This window comes from Apus apus, chromosome 5 (assembly GCF_020740795.1).
Source record: "Apus apus isolate bApuApu2 chromosome 5, bApuApu2.pri.cur, whole genome shotgun sequence".
Classification (NCBI taxonomy): domain Eukaryota; kingdom Metazoa; phylum Chordata; class Aves; order Apodiformes; family Apodidae; genus Apus; species Apus apus.
Window position 1 is genome coordinate 33,254,895 of NC_067286.1, and position 19,204 is coordinate 33,274,098.

The window sequence follows — 19,204 nt, forward strand, 5'->3', positions numbered from 1 at the left end:
AAAGTGTGCCTGCACTGATTTTCCAAAATATCAGAAACCCCTGAAAAATATTTAAAATTATTGCTTCTCTCCAGTAAAAATACAGCTTTTCTCCCCAGGAAGAACATTGACAGAAAGAACGAAAACTATACTAAAACAGCTTGTGAAACTAACATATTTGCCTTTCCACTAATGTTGTACTCCTCTACCTTAATCTAGAAATCAATAATTTTTAAGAGCACTGAATTTCAGTAACCACTGCCTTTTAAATGATGGTGGGAAAACAACAGCAGGAGAGCACTTACCAGGATCTTACAGTTGTCCTGATTTTTTGCTACCTGCAATTACAAAACTGCTTCTGTCAACATAAAACATGTCTCTGTAAAGATAATCAGTTCTACAGGATATCAGACTCTCTTGCAGATTCTGTGACTATCTGTTCTGCATGTCAAGTAATGATACTTGCAAATGAAACTGTACAAATATGAAGACTTAACTTCAAAGCTTTATTTTCTGTTCTACTTATCATAACTCTTTTTTCCCTTCATTTGTTTTCACCGATATGTTTTATTATCTCTGCCACACATATGCAGTTCTCACATTAAACAGTGTGGGAGGATATTTATGTCCAGTGTCAAACATGAAAAATCCTTCCTTGCAGTGATAATGTTTGCTTAAAACTTTTTATCCTTCCCAGCAATGACATTACAGATCGGGCAAAGCTTGTGTTTAGATGTGGAACACTGCTTTATATGCCAGCAGCAGAATTACTTTAATCTTTCAAACTGTTTGTGACAGTCATAACTGTTTTCATGACTCAAAGATCGTCGTATTTAAACAGATGAAAGAGTGATTTACATAAATTGGCATGAGGAGTCTGCAAAGCACAGAACCTTATTGCTGTGGTACTCTGAGATTCTGTAGTTAGACAATAGCCTGGGTCCATAAGACACCAAATAAGGTGTCCTGGAATGTGATTGCATCCATATGCCTCTAACTAATGCAATATTGACAGTGAGCTGATTCAGAAACAAGAATTTGCTCTGAAATGAATGTCTCCTCCTATACTAACAAAATAATTACCGGCATCAACATCCTGAAAATTGATGTTAATTAAATCTGTGACTTTACAGGAAACTTTCAATGGATTATTTTTGAGACAGATACACATCAAATTGCTATAATCAGTTCCACTATATAATGGCTTACTATAAAAACTAGAGAGTTGCGCTCCGTCAGAGTAATATGAATGTAATTTGGAAGGACTTGTAATTAAAATTGCAATGTCATCCTCTCTTAGAAGACAAGGAAGAAATATCTTTGAGACAATAGTTCCTTCTATCTTCTTTTCAATTTCCTTGTGTTATACTGTATTTCCATGGCTGCTGAAAAGTCACTGGCATTTCATGATAGAGAAGGATTTCCTGTTGATAGCAACTGAGTGATGTAATGAATGTTAGTGTTGATACCTTTGATTTAATACAAAAAATTATGATGTATATGATAATTATAAAATCTCTTATCTAGAATCAATGGTACCTTTAGTATAACCACTGTCAGCTGTTTGGAGTCTTAGCACACTTTCAATTCTTATTGAAGCCACTATTTTCTGTTCAGTTTCTTCCAGTTCCTATTTCACAGGCTTATAGTTAAACAGAAAAGTAGATTATATACAGTTTTTTCAAGGGATCGTATTAGGTTATTTTTTTAGTCCAGCTGCCTCCTTCTTCTGTACTATATTTTTATTAATTTCCTGCATTATTTCCTATTTATCTACTTACCTTCTTTTGTCATTGTTCTATGTACTGCAGCCAACACCACTAGCATGCAGTTTATCTGGATTTGATCTGCTGTTTACCCTCATCTTACCCTATTTGTGCTGATACTCTAAATCCCTGTCAAAGCTTTCCTTGGCAGGAAATCAGGATTCACACTGATTAATTACTTCAGATTATATTTCCTATGAGCCAGTGCTTGCTTATATGGAAGATATTACTGCAAGAAAATAACAAAGTTAAGGATTGGATAGAAGAGATGAATGCGCTTAATAAATAATGGAAGGCCCAAGCAAACTAGCTTTCTAAAAACCTTAATACCTACCATCACTTTGGTCACTCTCACCTGATGTTTGTACCCTGTACTCTGTAATTTCACACCATAGTCTTTGGATTAAGCTTGGAAATACCCTTCACCGCTGCCATAATGCAAAAAACCTTATAATGCTAAAAGGAAAAACTGATCTATAAAATGTATTTCGTTTGATTATCTGTAGAGTTAAGTAAAGGTTTATAATGTGTGGGTTTTACCTTGAATTTTACACAAAGGGCCAGACCCAGTATTGATTTAGAGCTGAAATGGAGTTGCATAAAACATGTTTGTGTTTATTATTTAAGTTTTCCACATCAGGGATTCTTTGCTTACATGTTATTGGGCAGTTTCTAGGACAGAGAACCCACAGGCTTAAGTAGGAGAGCTGACTCTACATTTCTGTTTCAAATAATCATAGCATCATAGAATGGTTTGGGTTGGAAAGACCCTTAAAGATCAGCTTGTTCCAACAACCCTGCATAGACAGAGCCACCTCCCACTAGGACAGGTTGCTCCAAGCCCCATCCAGCCTGGCCTTGAACACACTTCCAGGAATGAGGCATCCACAACCTCCCTGTGCAACCTGTTCCAGGGTCACCACACTCACAGTGAAGAATTCTCTCCTAATGGTAGGGGAACTTTGCCTTTCCTGCCTTTTAAATGCCAGACATTTTTCATTGTAATGTAATTTGAAATCGGTTTGGTTTTTATGTGAATGAAATAAATTGTGTCAAGATTAAAAAATTCTATTCAAATTTAAAGCAATATTTTCAAACATGCTGTAAAGTAAGTTGTCCTATTAAATATTTGATGTAAAGAATATTGCCATCATAGATGCAGATATACCAAATCCCAAAGTATAATATTACTTTTACTCTGAATATTTTAATACTATTCAAGACATTATGATTCTACTGCAGAAAAAATTAAGAGGAGTTAAGCTCATTATGACGGGATTATTTCAACAGAATGAATTTAGATTAAAATGATATTGGCATGGTTTGTGTTCATTATCATTCTCAGAAATAGTTTCTGTGGTTTTAATAGATAAATTCAAATCAAAATGGTAGTCAAATAAAACTTCCACTATGACAAAAATTGTATTTAACCCTTCTACTACTAGGTCAGTTGGAATTGCGTCTGTTTTTTAAGATTTCAGTTAAATTATCATTGTCTTGTATTTCTGTTCTTTGGTCTGCCTTTTGCATGGTCTTATTATTACTGAGGAAAAGGCATTTCCAAGAGATAAGAGGTACCTCATAAACAGTAAGGTAATAATAAAGGCCCAGAGACACAGGAAATCTGCAGTCATGGCTTTGGCTGCTGCCCTCACATTCCCTGGTCCTGTTACGTAGTACTCATATTCTCTTCTTTTACATGAGGATAAGCATGAAGAATGTAAAAATGTTTATATCCACTGTGGGGGAAAGAATATCTGGTTATTCCCAGCACAGAGTTCAACAGAAAAAAAGCAAGCTGTAAAAAACCAAAATAGATCAGGTAGATACCATGATAATTATTATTGTTATTTTTTTAGTCTCAAATTAAACTAACATGGTAATTTTTTTTTTCTTTTGTATGCGCTCTCATTTGTCTCATTATGGTAGTATCTGAGTGCTTTCTAGGAATGAATTAAATGGCCTAGCATGTCACACATGCTTTACTTTTCCCATCATCCTTTCCCCATAAGAAGAATAGTAGTTTTTTATTTAGAAATGTAGAGACCCTTTTAAAAAATACATGCTTCTATGTGTTTATCATGAAGAAGACAAGCTCAGGAAAAAAAGCATGTCTGGTACTTGAATGCAGTTTGGTGTTTCTTGTAAAAACATAAACTAAAAAAATCCTTGCAGACTTTTTGAAGTTAGTGTCCTGTATTTTATTTTTGGCAAGAAGGAGAAATATTGTAGGTCCAAGTTTGCCTGTTTTTTTTGCATTTTGTTTCAAATATTAGGGCTTTCAAACTAGTAGCTAGATAAGATTTCTTGCCTAAATCTTATTTGTAGAAGAACGTTGAGTTAAAAAAAAGAATTAAGTGCATTGATAGTGTGAATTAATTTTACAAATATTTGTTATTTTGTAGAGGAAATCACTGTATTTTGGGGGGGAAATAATCGAGCCTTTATTTTTATCATAATATTTTAAATTGTCATAACTTGTTTTTTCTATTGATGCATTCTTTCAGTAGAAGTAAAAATGCTTTTTCATTAAGACATACGTGATTTTTGAGCAATATAATTTCTTTCTATTGTACTTTTACTATATCTAATCCTACCTATTTAAATTTCATCTTTCTCAAGCTGGGTCTTAGGGTTTCATACTAAATATGAATATTTATAAACAGGAAGTTGTTAGTTTTATTGAAAAAAAAAATTCCATCTTGTATGCAGCATACTTTTCTGTTGGGTTTTTTTTTTCCTTAAACATGATTCTGGTAGGTGTTCTCCAAATTAAGTTTTGATTCAGGTATGATCAAGGCTATAACAGTGAACTTTGGAGACCAAAATATATCAGATTCATTGATGTTAATAGACAACATGTGAAGAAGTTTGCTGTATACCTTGTGTACCTGATCTGTAGTATATAAGAAATTTTCAAAACAAGAAGTGTTCGTTTGACACAGTTCACATCACCAAAATGCAGTTATGGATGCTAAAAAATAATAATAATAGGCAAAAGATACCTTAATATTTGATCTTACTTTTAGATGTGAATATATGATATCAATACTTAGATTTAATTTTATATTAATTTTTATTTGATTTACCATTAAATATGGGTAGCTGTGTGGCTGAAAATCAGTTTGGGCTTGAAATTCTTTTCCCTCATTCTGTCTCTATGGCTGAACAAAAAGGGGAAGGTGACTGTCATACTTCCAAGCAGCACATTTTTAGAAGGTCAGAATTATTAAATTCGTTCTCAATAATGTAGTTTTTCTGTTCATGCTTTTTATTGAGAGTCTTTGTTTCTTAAAGAACCTTCATTGCTTCTCTTATTTAAACAAAAACATAGCAAAGAAACAGATGTGTCCCATATAAAATATGCAATAAATCTTGTCTCACAAATTCTTTGCTCTGAACTTTCTGACAGAAACTGTCAAATATCCACTTTAGTTCTAGTATAAAATGTTCACTTTGTGTCATGGCGCCAACTACCATATGCTGGAATAAAGTCAGTAACCAGCAATAAAAAAAGGCAACATACACACCTTTGAAACAGTACAAGCAATCAACAGTGGGAAAGGTCTATATAAATCTATGGAGAATTAATCTCAGCTTTGCCACTATCCTGCTGTGCATTTACAATGAGACTTTGCTGCCGACCACCAGAAGTGGCTTACTTTGCAGGAGGCGTGTATCCTAATGAGGGGAAAATGTATGGAAAACAAAGCAGTAGCTTTTAACCCCCCCTCTCACCCCCATCCTTTGGATCACCTAGAAGAGCATGTCCTAGTGTGTTCAAACATGTGGGGCCACTACACATCACGCATTGCTGTACTTTAGCTGGTCATGTGAAACCAATCTTGACTGAGCTCAATCAGCAGAAATTACTTCAGCTTCATAAATCATTGTTATCATTCCACAGAAGGAGGCAATGCTATGGCTTTTGTCTCCTGAAAGTTTTCAGGCCACGAATTTCACAAGCTTCTCTGAAATTAGCTTAATTATATTTGTATAATTATTAATTATCTACCCACCAAGTAACCCTTGGTTCACCATCAAATTAACTTTTTTAAAAAATTTATTTACCCATTTTATATTTTTGAGAAGAACTCCCACTTCTTATTGATCTAATAATCATTCATCTGTTTAAAAGCATTGTCCTTGGTATAAAAGTCTGCTCATCCCTAGAAATACTTTTTTCTTCTTTCACCAGGAGATTATAGTTAGAGATAGTCTGAAGAGTTAGTTTTCCCAAACACAGAACAGATTGGATTTAATGTCATGGTTCTGTTAAAAGTATTAGAACTAATTTTTCATTTACACAAAGTCTTTGCATATATTTAGTCATGGTAAAGATTAAGCTTGGAATTAGACCACACCATTCTAAGAATTTATTAAGAAGAAATTAGAATCAGAATATATTTTTATAGCATTTAAGTACTAATAGGCTTTTAAAAATACTTATTCTCCTGAACCACAGGTGTGGAAGAATGATAAATTAGTGGCTTGATTGCATTTTAACAGATGCAGTTTCAAATAATTTAATTGCAATCAATTGAAAAAATGTAATGCTAATTTTTGCTTTGTAATCAGTAACTCCCGAAGACAGGAAAGTAAGACTAATGTTAGTCTTAATTTTAATTAAACGATTACCTTTTTGTGTAGAAGCAAACTGAAATAATAGCTTTAATTTTAAAATCTGCTCTCATTGATTACAACAGAAGCATCATACTAAGAAGCAGGCCATTGTAAGAAATAGTGGACTTTATGAAAACAAATATTTTTTTTTTCCTTATGCTTAGTTCTAATATTCTGATAAAATGAACTTCAGCAGTTTTTCTGGCATGTTTATAGACAGCATTACCACTTTTAAAAGAAAACATGATTTCCTAAGATTTTTATTACCTATGATAATAAACACTTTCTAGAATGTGTTGCTTGAGTATGTTCTGCTGGTGTTGTGTGCCTTTTTGTGTGTACAAATGTCTACACTTTGGTATCATGTGGTAACATCAAAAATACTGGATCTTTTATAATCTTTGACAGTTTCTCTATGGTAAATGTTGTTCCTTGCCTGGTGTGTAAAATACAGACTGGTAACTAATACTCCTGATTACTTGTGGAGAAACTTGTTTGTTAGGCAGCTTTCTGAGTCTGCACACTCTTTGTATGATAGAAACATTCGTACATTTTCATCATTAGATATGAGTTTCTTAATGAAAAACAATTTTTGTACAATTGCAAAGGAAAATAAACTTGTAAGAACTGTTTCAAGGAAGCATGATTAAGACCTCATGGCAGCAAGTGTTCTGAAGATTGTTTTGAAAGGATTTAAGATGTCTCTACCAGTATTTAAACCATCTAAAAAAATTGCATAGCCAAATCCCATGTTAAAAATGTGACATTTTCTAATTTAGAGAAGAAGTAAAGGAAACAAGGCTTATGTGATCACACTGCCCATTGATTGTTCCCCTGCCAATAATTTTTAATGTATTGGCCAATTTTGACCAAATGTGACAGAGTTAAGAGATCCTAAGACGTTAAGCTTCTAAAATCTCAATAAAAATATGTGGCTAAATAGACAAGAGTGACCCTATTAGCCTTCCAGGGAAAGAAAGGCTGTATCACAAACTCAACCCTTAATTAAACATTAATGAATCCATCTGGGAACTAACTCTAAAAGAGGAATCTGCATTAGGCCGAGGCTCATTGATTCCATTGCTTCCAGGCCTTCCTGCTTAACTGATACCGTAGAAGAAAGATATCTTGATAGGCATGGGATCCTTTGTTTTTGTGTTTTCAAGAAATAAAATAGTTCCACAGTATGAAATGCAAAACTTCATCCCAGTAGCATATGATTCTAAATTAGAAATTGAATTTCCATCTCTAACAATTCCAAAGGCCTACTTCCCACCCTCACTTCCATACTTACTGTTGTTAGTCAAGCCATGTTTTCAATATACAGTATATTCCAATTTTATAATTAAGAAAAAACCCCAAACAAATTAAAATAGAGATGATCCATTTTCTGGTTTTACATTCTCTTGCATTTATCTGTGTATTTTTATGAATTCTTCTTCATTTGCACTTGACATTTGTTAATTCATTTAAAAGATTCTATTAATTTTATTTCCATTCCTTTAAAATTCACATTTCAAGAAGCAGATTGTGGCAGTGTCAGGTAATGAAATATATTTTCATGTGTTTAGTATGCAAATTGTTAGTTTATAACATTTTTTAACGTATTCTATTAATGGCTTTTTGTACAGGGCCCTCCCTTTTTCTAGCCTGTAAGATAACCCTAATAATAAAAAGATTGAAAGGATGTTGATGATACTTTTGAACACTTTGTATGAATCATTAGCCACATGCAGTGGGCTTTGCTATCATCAGCTAAACAGTAAAAACTCGTACTGCATCAAATACTACAGATTGTTTACCATGATAAAACAAGTGGCTGGATACCATATAGTAAAAAAATAACTATAGACTAGATTTTTATGCATAAAAAGGTTCCAAATTATTCCATTCATCTAAACCTTAGGATTCATCTACGAAGATTTTTCTATATGACTATATGCTGTTGTACTGGGTCTGGCTGAGATACAGTTAATATTTGTTATAGCAGCCAGTATATGTTTTGGATTTGTGGCTAAAAAACGTGTTGATAACACAGGACCCATAACTTTTTCTGATGTTTTCTATTTTCTCCTCTATCCCACTGCAGGGAAAGAGGGATAAGTGAGCGAGTGACTTATCGAGCATCGCTGCTAGCTGGGGTCAACCCATCAGGACTCTAAAAGTAGCAGGCCTTAGGAAAGCACACTTTCATTAGATTGCTCATGATACTTCTTTGCAGTAGAAGGAACTGCCATGTGTTAGCAAGTGCACTCCTGTGAAAATTTTTTCTTCCCTGTTATTACTAGTAGTCCAGTAAGTCTTGAGTAAAGGATTTCATAACAATTAGGTTTGTTCTCAAAGTTTCCTTGGTAACAGATCCATTGAAACCAAAACCAAAGGAGGGTAAATTCATCCCACTATTGGTCCTGCTGTTCTTTGTGCTGCCATAGTGTCTAGGAGTTTTTTCTGGAGCATGTCCAGTATTTTTTACAAAAACGAATAACATCTCTATTGCTTTTGATGATCCTCTCTAGCCTTTTTACCCACCTTAGAAGGCCACCTTTCAGCTTTATCTTCCACCCTGCATAGTCTCTGATTGATCCTGGCTTTCATATCTATATTCAAGGAAGATATATTGATTATCTGCTTGTCATAGGACAGGATCTGATACTTTATTAAGGATATGGACTTAACCAAATCCAAACAGTAGAGCATATTAAGAACTTGCATTTAGATGTGAGAACAGACAGCAAACTTAACATTTGACAGTTCTCTGTCATTTTTGAAGCTGGTCAAGGGCTAAAGCCAGACAGAAGGGTGTCTCCATAACAAATACAGCTTATGGGAAATAATTTTGAAGAACTGCTATGTAATAGGTATACGTCTAATCTACAGCTACATTCTGGAATAATTCAGTGCAGTAGGATTGGATCAGCAGATTGAAGCAGCGGAGGCTGAGGCTGCTGTGTTTACACTAGATGTTTAAGCTTTGAGTAAGTTTTATTCTGAGGTGACCGTTTCCACCTTGTGTTTTTCAAAACTTGTCTGAAGTCAAGCATTATTTTGGTCCTTTTGTCTTTAGTAAGTATTGGAGTGTATTTGCCTTGGAGCTTCCTGTTTAGTTTCCTCCTAATGGAAATTAGTTTGCAAGCACCAAAACTTATCTGAAAACTGGATCAGTGCTTAATAAATGGGGACAGTGAGGAAATTAGTTTCAAATGCATCCTAATGAAAAAGCTAATGCCAGTGGAGACTTTATTCCAGCGTTCACTGCAGACATGCTCTTCTCCAATACAAGAAATAGAATGATATCACGAGTTCATTTCAAAACAAACAGCATATGTTACATGTAGTTAGGCTATAGAACACTGGCCACAGCAGTTTGTGGAAGCTGGAAAGCTTATAAAAGCTTAAGTAAAGAATGAGCAGGTTCTTAGGAGAGAATCCGTTGAGAATTACATAGAAATGACATCCAGTGCAGGAAGTATTTTGCATGAACTACAGAACTTCAGAGGCAGAGGGAGTACGCAAGGTAAGGATTGTCTTTGTCCTGGTCCTTAACTTGAGCTGAGCACCTGTTTTAGTGACCAACAGAGGCAGGTTATTAGGCTAGATGAATCCGTGTGCCACTCTGATAAAGCTGTTCTTACATTCTTAACTTAAGGAAACTGAGGAAACTGAAATCAACCATGTGGTCTACGGGTGAAAGAATTACATGATCCTACCTCAGCAAAAAGAAAATGATATGCAAGCAAATGTGGCATTGCCAGAGAAATAAAAATAAATAAGTTATTTTGTTTATGTAATTAATATTAATTGCCTTCAGTAATTCCATTACTGAAGACGAGGATTGATATCTTGACTATGGGGCTTTGAGGACACTGTTGAGGAAAATACAATGTTTCATGGAAACCTTTCTTGACTGCATTGATAATGTTAGTTATTTCAGGTTGTGGAGAGGGGGAGAAAAGAGCAGGATATAACAAATTTTGTGTAAAAGATTACTTAGAAATTGTGTGGAAGATTAAAAAATTGCTCTGGTTTCTTGTCTTACAAATTGTGTAGTATCCGTAACTGCTAATTACTTAGGCATTGTTGCATAGAGTTGTTTGTTGGTTTTCTTAGCAAGTCTCAACATCTAAATTTCAAATAAATACTTTTAAATAGTTCCTTGGTAGACCTGCTTATAGATAAAAATGTGGAATATAGTTTGTCATATAATACATTTCTTTTCTTCCTTCCTGTTTTCCCATATATTGGTAAACAAACACACACATACATTAATGTGAACTTTGTGTGTTCCTTCCTAGAGGTCACATTTTTTTTCCTTCTTTCTATAACAAATTAGAATTTCTTTTCTGTTCTTACAAGATTATAAAGCAGTAAGTCAGGTCTTACCACCTAACTATAAATGTTTAAGCATGTTATTGTGTTCTTGTACATGTGGAAGGACCTGAGCATACTCAATTTCTGTTGTAGCTGTGAATATAGCTATGTTTGGAAATTTGCCTTACTTAACACTTTTTCATCTCCTTAAGAACCAGAAAGAAGTGATAATGTAATCATAAAGTGTACAATTTTACACACAGTTCAGCTTTTAACCATCTTTGTTTGTCTATATGTAGTTAATTTTGTAATTCCAACTCATATTTTCTAATTTTAATGATATAAAATGGAAGATCTGTGGAAATAATGAATTAAGTATAGTTGATTAACTTTAGCTGATATTCTCAGGAGCCTAAGACGAACACAACAAATCAGAGCTGCCCACTCTATTTCAATTGCAGTTGTCCTGCCACCAAGTTTTGAGGTGGAGAATTTAATGATACAGAATTAATAATCTTCCTTGCAAAGGGCACATGACATTGTTTCTGACTTTTGCCAAACTGAAATAATCTAGGCAAGTATCTCCAACACACTTGCCCAGTATAGGTAAGCATAAGAGTTGAAACTAATTAGTTTTGTTAACAGCAAATGTTCTGAAGTAATCCAGTTTTTTAAATTATTTAAACTGTCAGTACAAATCTCTGTATCAGTAGCCTTACAATGAAATTGAATCATTCAGGATCAGTTTCTCAGAGGCCTTGTCAGTTAACTCAAATTGGTAACTGCATTTCAGCCAGCCATTGCAGTCCTATAGATGGAGCAGCAAAAAAATACAGTTCTTTATATTTTTATGAAGAAGTGTTTGAAATCTGTTTATATTAACATTTGCACTTACAGGATTATTCTAATGTGGAATAGGAAAAACATTTCCATGTTAGTACCATTTTACATATGTGGTATTCTACAACAGCTAAAGTTGCTCCACTGTAGTAGGAAGAATTGATCAGCATTTTGTGAGAAAACTAGTGCTTTTGCTGGAGTATCCAGCTTAGGAAACATTTTCAAAACTAGAGAATGCCCATCCCTTGAAAATCAAATCCTTTAAGTAGTTCCTGTGAGCATTCTGTAACAGAGGGGCTCAGATTCACCGACCATATTTCAAACTGCTGGCTGCTTTTTCAGAAATATCATGTACATACCATACATTTAAAACTTATACATATGTTTTCACTTTCCAGCTTCCTGAACAAAAACTTGATAGCTATATGGAACAGTTCATGTTAACTATGTTTGGTACCTGTTCTACTCCAATTGAACTTCCAATTATTTGCACTGCAAAACCAGGTTTAAATTTCTAAGTTCTGGTCTGTAACAATAAAGAATTATAGAGAACTTCATAATATGTATTTTTAATCTGAAAGTCAAGTTTGGTTAGTTGCTGTTGCTTTTTATTAAATTAGTATCTACCACTATGTGTTGTGCTATGGATTTTAATTTTTTTTTTTTTAATCCAATGCACTTTATTGGTGCAGTAGAAGCATTCATTTAGGTACAAGAAAACTAGCAAATTTTTATCACTTTCATTATATTCAGTGTAAAACCTATCCAATTTTGAACATAAGAGTTGTTTACTCTGTGGAATTTCTAAAACAGTAAGGCAGTAATTTATACCTTTGAAATGTTTTTCATTGGCAGCTAAAGAAGAACGTGAAAAGGAGGAGAGCAGTTTGGAAAATGCACAAAAATGGTAAGGTTTCTGCTAGTGTTTTCTGACAGTTTATGTTGGTCAAAGATATTATTGATCTTAGGAATTACATTAAATAGGCAAAAGAATCTGTACTTCAAAGAAATAATATGCTTTCTGAAATTTTTTTTGTGGTCTTCCAGGACAAAGTTCAGCTGAGATGTTAGCAAAGCAGTGGATTATGTTTGGGGTTTTAATTACTGTCAACATTGAATTCAGTCAGAGTTTTACAGAATATTGTAATAACTGATTTACTCCTTAAGGTAGTAATAATGTATTTCACCGTCACTGAACATTTTCATCACTTAGGCTATTGAATACAGTATACTTGGAAACCGGTGAAATCCTAATGTTTTTATTGCTCGAGTAGTTGTGCGTTACTTAGACCAAAGGAGGCGCAATAGGGGGAGGAGTGAGATTAATTGATTCATAGATAAATAGATAAAAATATTTAACAATGTAGTATTTATAATAAATGTTGTTTACCAAAATATAGTTTTGTGAGAGTGAAGAATCTGCTTTAAACCTTGTTTGTGTTAGCTATGGAATTGCTAAAATCAACTGGAGTAAATTATTTTTTAACCTCTTGTCAGTATTTTTTCTTCATAGTCACTAAAGGCAGATTTGTGGTAATTTGGATTTTTATGTTGCTTTTCTGAGCCCAGAGTCACTCCACCTAACTAGAACACCTAGAATAGTCTTCCTAGACAGTTAAAAAGTAGACACCTATCAAATGCACTTCAAGTCATTGGTGAACTGTTTCCATTTACTTGCAGAAGGTGTCTAAACTGCTGAATTATTGACTGACATCCACTGGGGCTTTACATCTTAATTTCATCTGTCAAGTGCGATGGCTGTCTTGTTTCCTTTCTACATAGCTACAAACCTACCCTTTGTGGCACAGGCTCTTTCATATTCTACCTGCTATGTAGCCTTTCTGGAGCAGAGTAGACATTCCAGGGTATGGAGGTACAATTAATTTGCTATTTGCATAAAGAATTAGTTAGCGGATTTCTTTTTTTTTAAAAAAAAAAAAAAAAAAAGTTTTTTCAATTGCTAACTAAATGTTCAGTATTTTAAATTCCTACTGAAAGGATCTGTTACTTTTGAAAGTCAGAAAGCAGCCCAGGAAGCTAGATTAAGCTGGGTGAAAGGAAACCAGGGCTACTGAGGGAGGGTCTGAAGATTAAACATGAAGACGAGTGTGGAGTAAGTGTCAGGATGAAGGCAGAGTGAGAGAGAGAGTGTGCAGGAATTCAGATTCCCAGAAGTCACAGAGACAACTGTATCAGCCACATCTGGGATGGAGAAGGTTTCTGTCAGGGAAAGGAAAGCATAATGTTACTGGAGCTGCTGTTACATGAAACAAACCTGAGAAGAGAGTTTTTGGTCTTGCTGCTCCTGGTTCAGCTTTCCTAGTCAAGGGGTATGAACAGCTGAGAAATATTTGACCCAACTGAATATAATGGAAATTACATTTTCCATTATAAATTAACTATTTTAACCATGCAATTATGACAAAAATATTTTACTATTTTTAGAGTTTGAAATCCCACAGGTATTGAAAGCTATACTAGCTTTTTCTTTATTGTTTTCTCCTTATAGTGTCACTACAGGACCCTTCAGCTCTGAATATTATGGGCTTATTCATACATTGTGATTCCTTTACCATGGATCCCCCAGTAATTTGAAATATAGTTACATGTTTCATACAAAACCTGTGTAGGAAATGTAAAAGGTTAAGGTTATTATATATGAGGATTTTAAAAACTACTTTAGCTCACTCTCAGCAATATGCGAGATTCTTCAGCATATCCTAGAAGGTGTATCCATCTTTAAAATGTCAAGAAAACCAGAGCATATTGCCTTGTGTGGCTAAAATCCAAGCTTATATACTTTGTGAAGCAGCCGGAGTATATATTTAACTAACTTCTGTATTTTTTATAGTTACTTTATTCTTCATTCCTAGCTATAAGCTTGAATTTCAGCCTAACACAAAAACCCCTGATCCTAACCTTGGCAATTCTGTATGAAAATATGCAGTGTGGACTATGCAAATGCAAGTATAAGTTAAAAAAGAAATATTTTCTGAAGCTGCATTTGTTGCTCAAGTAACATCTGTTGACTGGTTGGAGACTTCTTACAAGTCCTTATTTTCAAGATCTACACTTCCTGTGTTCTACATTTAGGACCTATTGGCAACTGTGAAGAAGGATGTAACTTTATTTTGCTTAAACAAAATCAATGTTTCAAGAAAAATGAGTTATTTTGAAATATGTTGTTAGCTTTCATTGTGAATTTTAGCATTATTTTTAGGACCACCGAATCTTCCATGATTGTTACATCTACTTGGCAAAGTGATTCAACCTTTACAAAAGTGAACATGCTTTTCTTTTGTTTTGATTAGATAAGTCTCCATGCACCTAGTAATTCCATGTTATGTATGCAAAGCAATATCATAAAGGTTAAAATGCTATTGGAAGTATTATCTACAATAAAAGACTAGTGCATTTTAGTAGCCACATTATAACATTTAAAGGCATTAAAATCTTGGCAGTCAATTTTCATAAAATTAGGTGACACGTGGAAGGAGATTATTTATTTTCAGTAAAAAGTTTGCAAACTGGCTATTGGCACTGTCTGTGGCTTTTTTGTTGCTACTCCCAATTCTCCCTAAGTGCCTGAAGGTTCTTATTAACCAAGCCTGGATCTTTTTTTCCTTACTTGGCACGTGACTCTTCCATAGTTCTTTAACTGAAGATAGATGGGATAGTAAGATCTTCATGGAATGCTGCAGAGTAAAAATAAATACATGTATATAATATAGCAGTTCCTGAAATGCAAGAAGTTAAGTTTTTCTCTTTAAAATTGAATGCCCTTGATTTGTCTGTGTGACATACCTCTACGATGGCTCATGCATCTCTAAGTTCTCCTTCTGGGAATGAAGTAGGTGTTGGAAAGTTACTTACACTCAACATGAATTTCTGCAACGATTTCCAAGGCTAAGGGGAAGTTAAAGTAATTACCAGCCTTGCCTACTGAATCAGGAACCAGCCCTCAAGAGAAATTGTTTCCCTAGTGGGCTTATGTGTTGACAGTTTTTTTTCCCCCTCCCTCGTAGCTTTGAAGAGACAGTGGGATACTTTGGTATAAAGCCAAAGCCTGGTGAGAAGGAGATCACACCAAACTACGTTTTCACGGTGTGGTACGAATTCTGCAGTGACTTCAAGACCATTTGGAAACGAGAGAGCAAAAGCATTTCCAAGGAACGGTAAGGTTCTAATAAAGTCATTAATACCATTTTAGATGTCTGGGAAACTGTTCCTTCTCAAACCCAACAAATTATACTCCTATATTTCACAGGCGTCATTGTTTTCTTTCAGATCTAATGGACATCAAGGACAGATTATTCCCTCAGGGTGCGTAGGAAAATTCAGCAAAGGCATGCTGTCCCCACAAAAAGATAAACACATATAATCTGATAAATTACACTTTTGTAACCCCTTCCAATTACTAGCTAGTAAAATGAAAGGGGAGCTGTGCTAATTTGTAACAGATTGCTTCTCTGTGCATTTTCATGTTGAACTAGCCTAAATGAGGCGATATTGCTGTCGCAGACAGTACAGACAAATAAAAGTGAATGCTTTTCCAGTTAATATACTGCACTTGCATCAAAGGGAAGCCCCAGAGATTCAGGCCACACTTAGCATAGTGTCGAAGCCCCACACTGAATTTACAGCACTACTTCTGACTTTTGGTGTCCTGCTGAGGACATCAAACTACTTGCCGCTAGATCTCACCACAGTCTCCTGATTTTATTAGTTAAGAGTAAAAAAAAGGCAAAAAAGCTTCAATTATTTGCTTGATTTTTGTAAAGAAGCTTAAAATCTTTTATGAAGAAAAAACAATTCCACTACAAGCATACCATACTTACCATATCTCAATTCATTTGAGTAGACCTAAAACGTGGATGTGGTCACACTTAGAAAAAGAATGGATTAATCAATTTCAGCATGAGATATAAATCGAGGTACTTATTCCAAATTGACACAGATTAAGAGAAAAGCATCTTAAAAATTATCAGCAAAAGTAGTAGTAAACTTATTTACTACTAAAATAAGTAAGTAGTAAACTTATTTACACTTACGTTTTCCATTTTTCTCCAAATCAGTGGGGCTGTAAGTTCATGTAGAAATAGCTTTATAAAGGACAAGGTGTAGAAATTATAAATTTCCAGTTATCAACCTCTTCAAGATTGTTTTACAGATATTACAGATTTGAAAGCCTTGAAGGTGGTATATTTTTCTATCATCTCTGATATGACTGGATTGATTTTAGAAGCTGACAACTGCAAATATTTATAAAGAATATTTTATTTCCTTGTGTCTAGATCAATATGCAGTTTTATTTTTCATGTTAAAAACTCTGTAAACAGTACTAGCAGATTGTTATAACCATGATAAAGATAATCTCCAGGATGTATTTTCTGCTGATTCGTGACTTATTCTTGTTCCAAAAGTAGTTAGCCAGAATGCAAATCAACTAGCCAAGGGGAAAAAAAAACAACACTCCAGACCATACATCCATTCTTTTTTATGTAGTTAGCACCTTGCTGATGGCATAAAATGATCCCTGCAAAGAAGTGGACTTTAAATACCTTGTAAATGTTTTAACACTACATCACTTCTTAAACTTTCTTAATACTATATTGAAGAAATATTTTTTGTATGCAAACTGTTATATTTGTGCTTTCCTACTGAGGTGAGATGAGAATCTTAATAAGTATATAAATAAAATGTACAAATAAAAATAAAGCACAAATATTTCATCAGTTCCTTTGATGGATACCTTTATTCCTATCCATAAATAGAAAGCAATACCAGTAGAATGCAGAGCTTCTGTTATTGTAATACTTCAAAGTGCTGATACTTTCTGGATTATACAGACTGGTTTTCAGAGTTCACTTCAAATTATTTTTGCAAACTTTCATTAATCTCAAATGGACAATTTATTGTCCTTTACATTCAAAATTTGGGTGATTAATCAAGACAGCGAGCTGCTGAAATGCAGAGCCTTGTTTGTGTAATAAGTGAATTAGAGCAGAATAACCGTTTTAATCATCCTGATTTTTTTTGTAATGCGCTACTGAAAAGAAAAACCTAATGAAATCAGTAGGTTAGAATGATGGAAAAACTGTTTTCACAACCTGAAAATGTTGTGTAAAGTCATGACCTTTTAAGGGTTCTGTTTTACAGACTATGAGACTAATAGTTGAAGAGCTGTTGTCCAAGAAATTTTGAAAGCGAGCTCAGTCATTGTGCACATCGATAACTAAAAACCTTAGTATGACAGGAATGGACAGCTGTCTTCCTTAACTGGCTAATTAATTGGATGCACTGTTTCGCTTGCATTTTTAAAGATTGTAATTTAAAATAAAAATCTGTTTATCATGATCCAATTCCTTTGTGTTGAAGGGAATTTTAAAGAGGAAGAACTATCAGTGTAAGAATGTTTTCAGACTTGTGTTCTGAAACTGAGGGATTGATAGCCTTATGTGAGCATGTTTACAATTGGATTACCCTTCAAATTTCAGGAGGAGCTGCAGAAACTCAGCATAAGATGTGTCTGAATTAGCTAATCACAGATACCTAAAAGTGGTTTCACAGTTTGCATTTAAATAGGAATGTTAATATTGGATTATAACTTGTCTCCCAAGAAATATGGCTCAAAACATAAAAAATGTAATTAGAATATGCAGAATTAGCATTGTGCAAAGGCATAATTAAAAATCTATTAGCTACAAATTAATAGAAGTAAAAAAAGTCAAAACAAAATTAAAATTTTGTACCCAAAACTAACTACTTAGTGTTGTTTAACAGACAACTTTAAAATCACTGTATTTCAGGAAAAAACTTGAAGATTGCCTTGAACTAAATGACAGCCTCAGCTGCAAGGGCCTGTTTTGTCTAAAAAATTCTTGGCTCCCAAATGTAATACAACTGCAGAAGTCTAATTAGATTTCTATGAGACTTTTTCTTAAAGTAAACACTTTAACTGAGCTGCCCTGCATTTAACTAACCATGAAAACAAATCAGCTGCTGGAAAATATAGTTGAATCACTGTCTGTTTTTCTGGACAAAATTTGCACACTGTTTAGGAATGCAAGATGGAGTTACAGATAGATTACAAATCTAGATTGACATTATATGATAAATGGTAAATAAATTATTGTAGTGATAAAATTAAGAACATTTTCAAAACCATATTCCTGATAATAATATTATAATTTTATTTCAGACACCGTATTCCCTTAAAGACCAGAATGCAACTACAATACAATAAAATTTGCTTTGATGAGCACTTCTTCATCCCTTACAGTTTAATGTAAATGCAACACAATACTCACCAAATGTTGGAGACATTTTGTTTTGCATCAAAACCCATTTTAGTTGTTGATTGCTTTATGATTGAGTATGTCTGTACATCAAGGTGCATCAGCTGCTTTGGGTTTTTTTGCTTCCTTCTGTTTATAAATTATGATAACTGAAGACTAAATGAAAGGTATATATATATTTTTTATCTTTTTTTAACAAGACAATTACACCATGTTAGATTGCATATAATTCCATTCTCACTTTCTTATTTTTAGACTACTAATTTTATTTGCAGTGAGTATGCCTCATCCACTTCATACAGATATTCAAAACATTGTCATAGATCCTGAAAGAAATAGAAATGTATCAAGCATGTTAGCAATTTGAAGTTTGGAGACAAATTCCACTGA

General features: G+C 33.9%; 1 protein-coding gene across 1 annotated transcript in view; it reads left to right on the plus strand.

Annotated features, from left to right (window-relative positions):
- FMN1 (formin 1) overlaps positions 1–19,204 on the plus strand; it is a 131,892-nt gene that overhangs the window by 104,327 nt on the left and 8,361 nt on the right. Inside the window, 2 exon segments of the mRNA XM_051621526.1 lie at positions 12,372–12,423; positions 15,542–15,691. Of these exon segments, the coding sequence (XP_051477486.1) occupies positions 12,372–12,423; positions 15,542–15,691 (202 nt within the window).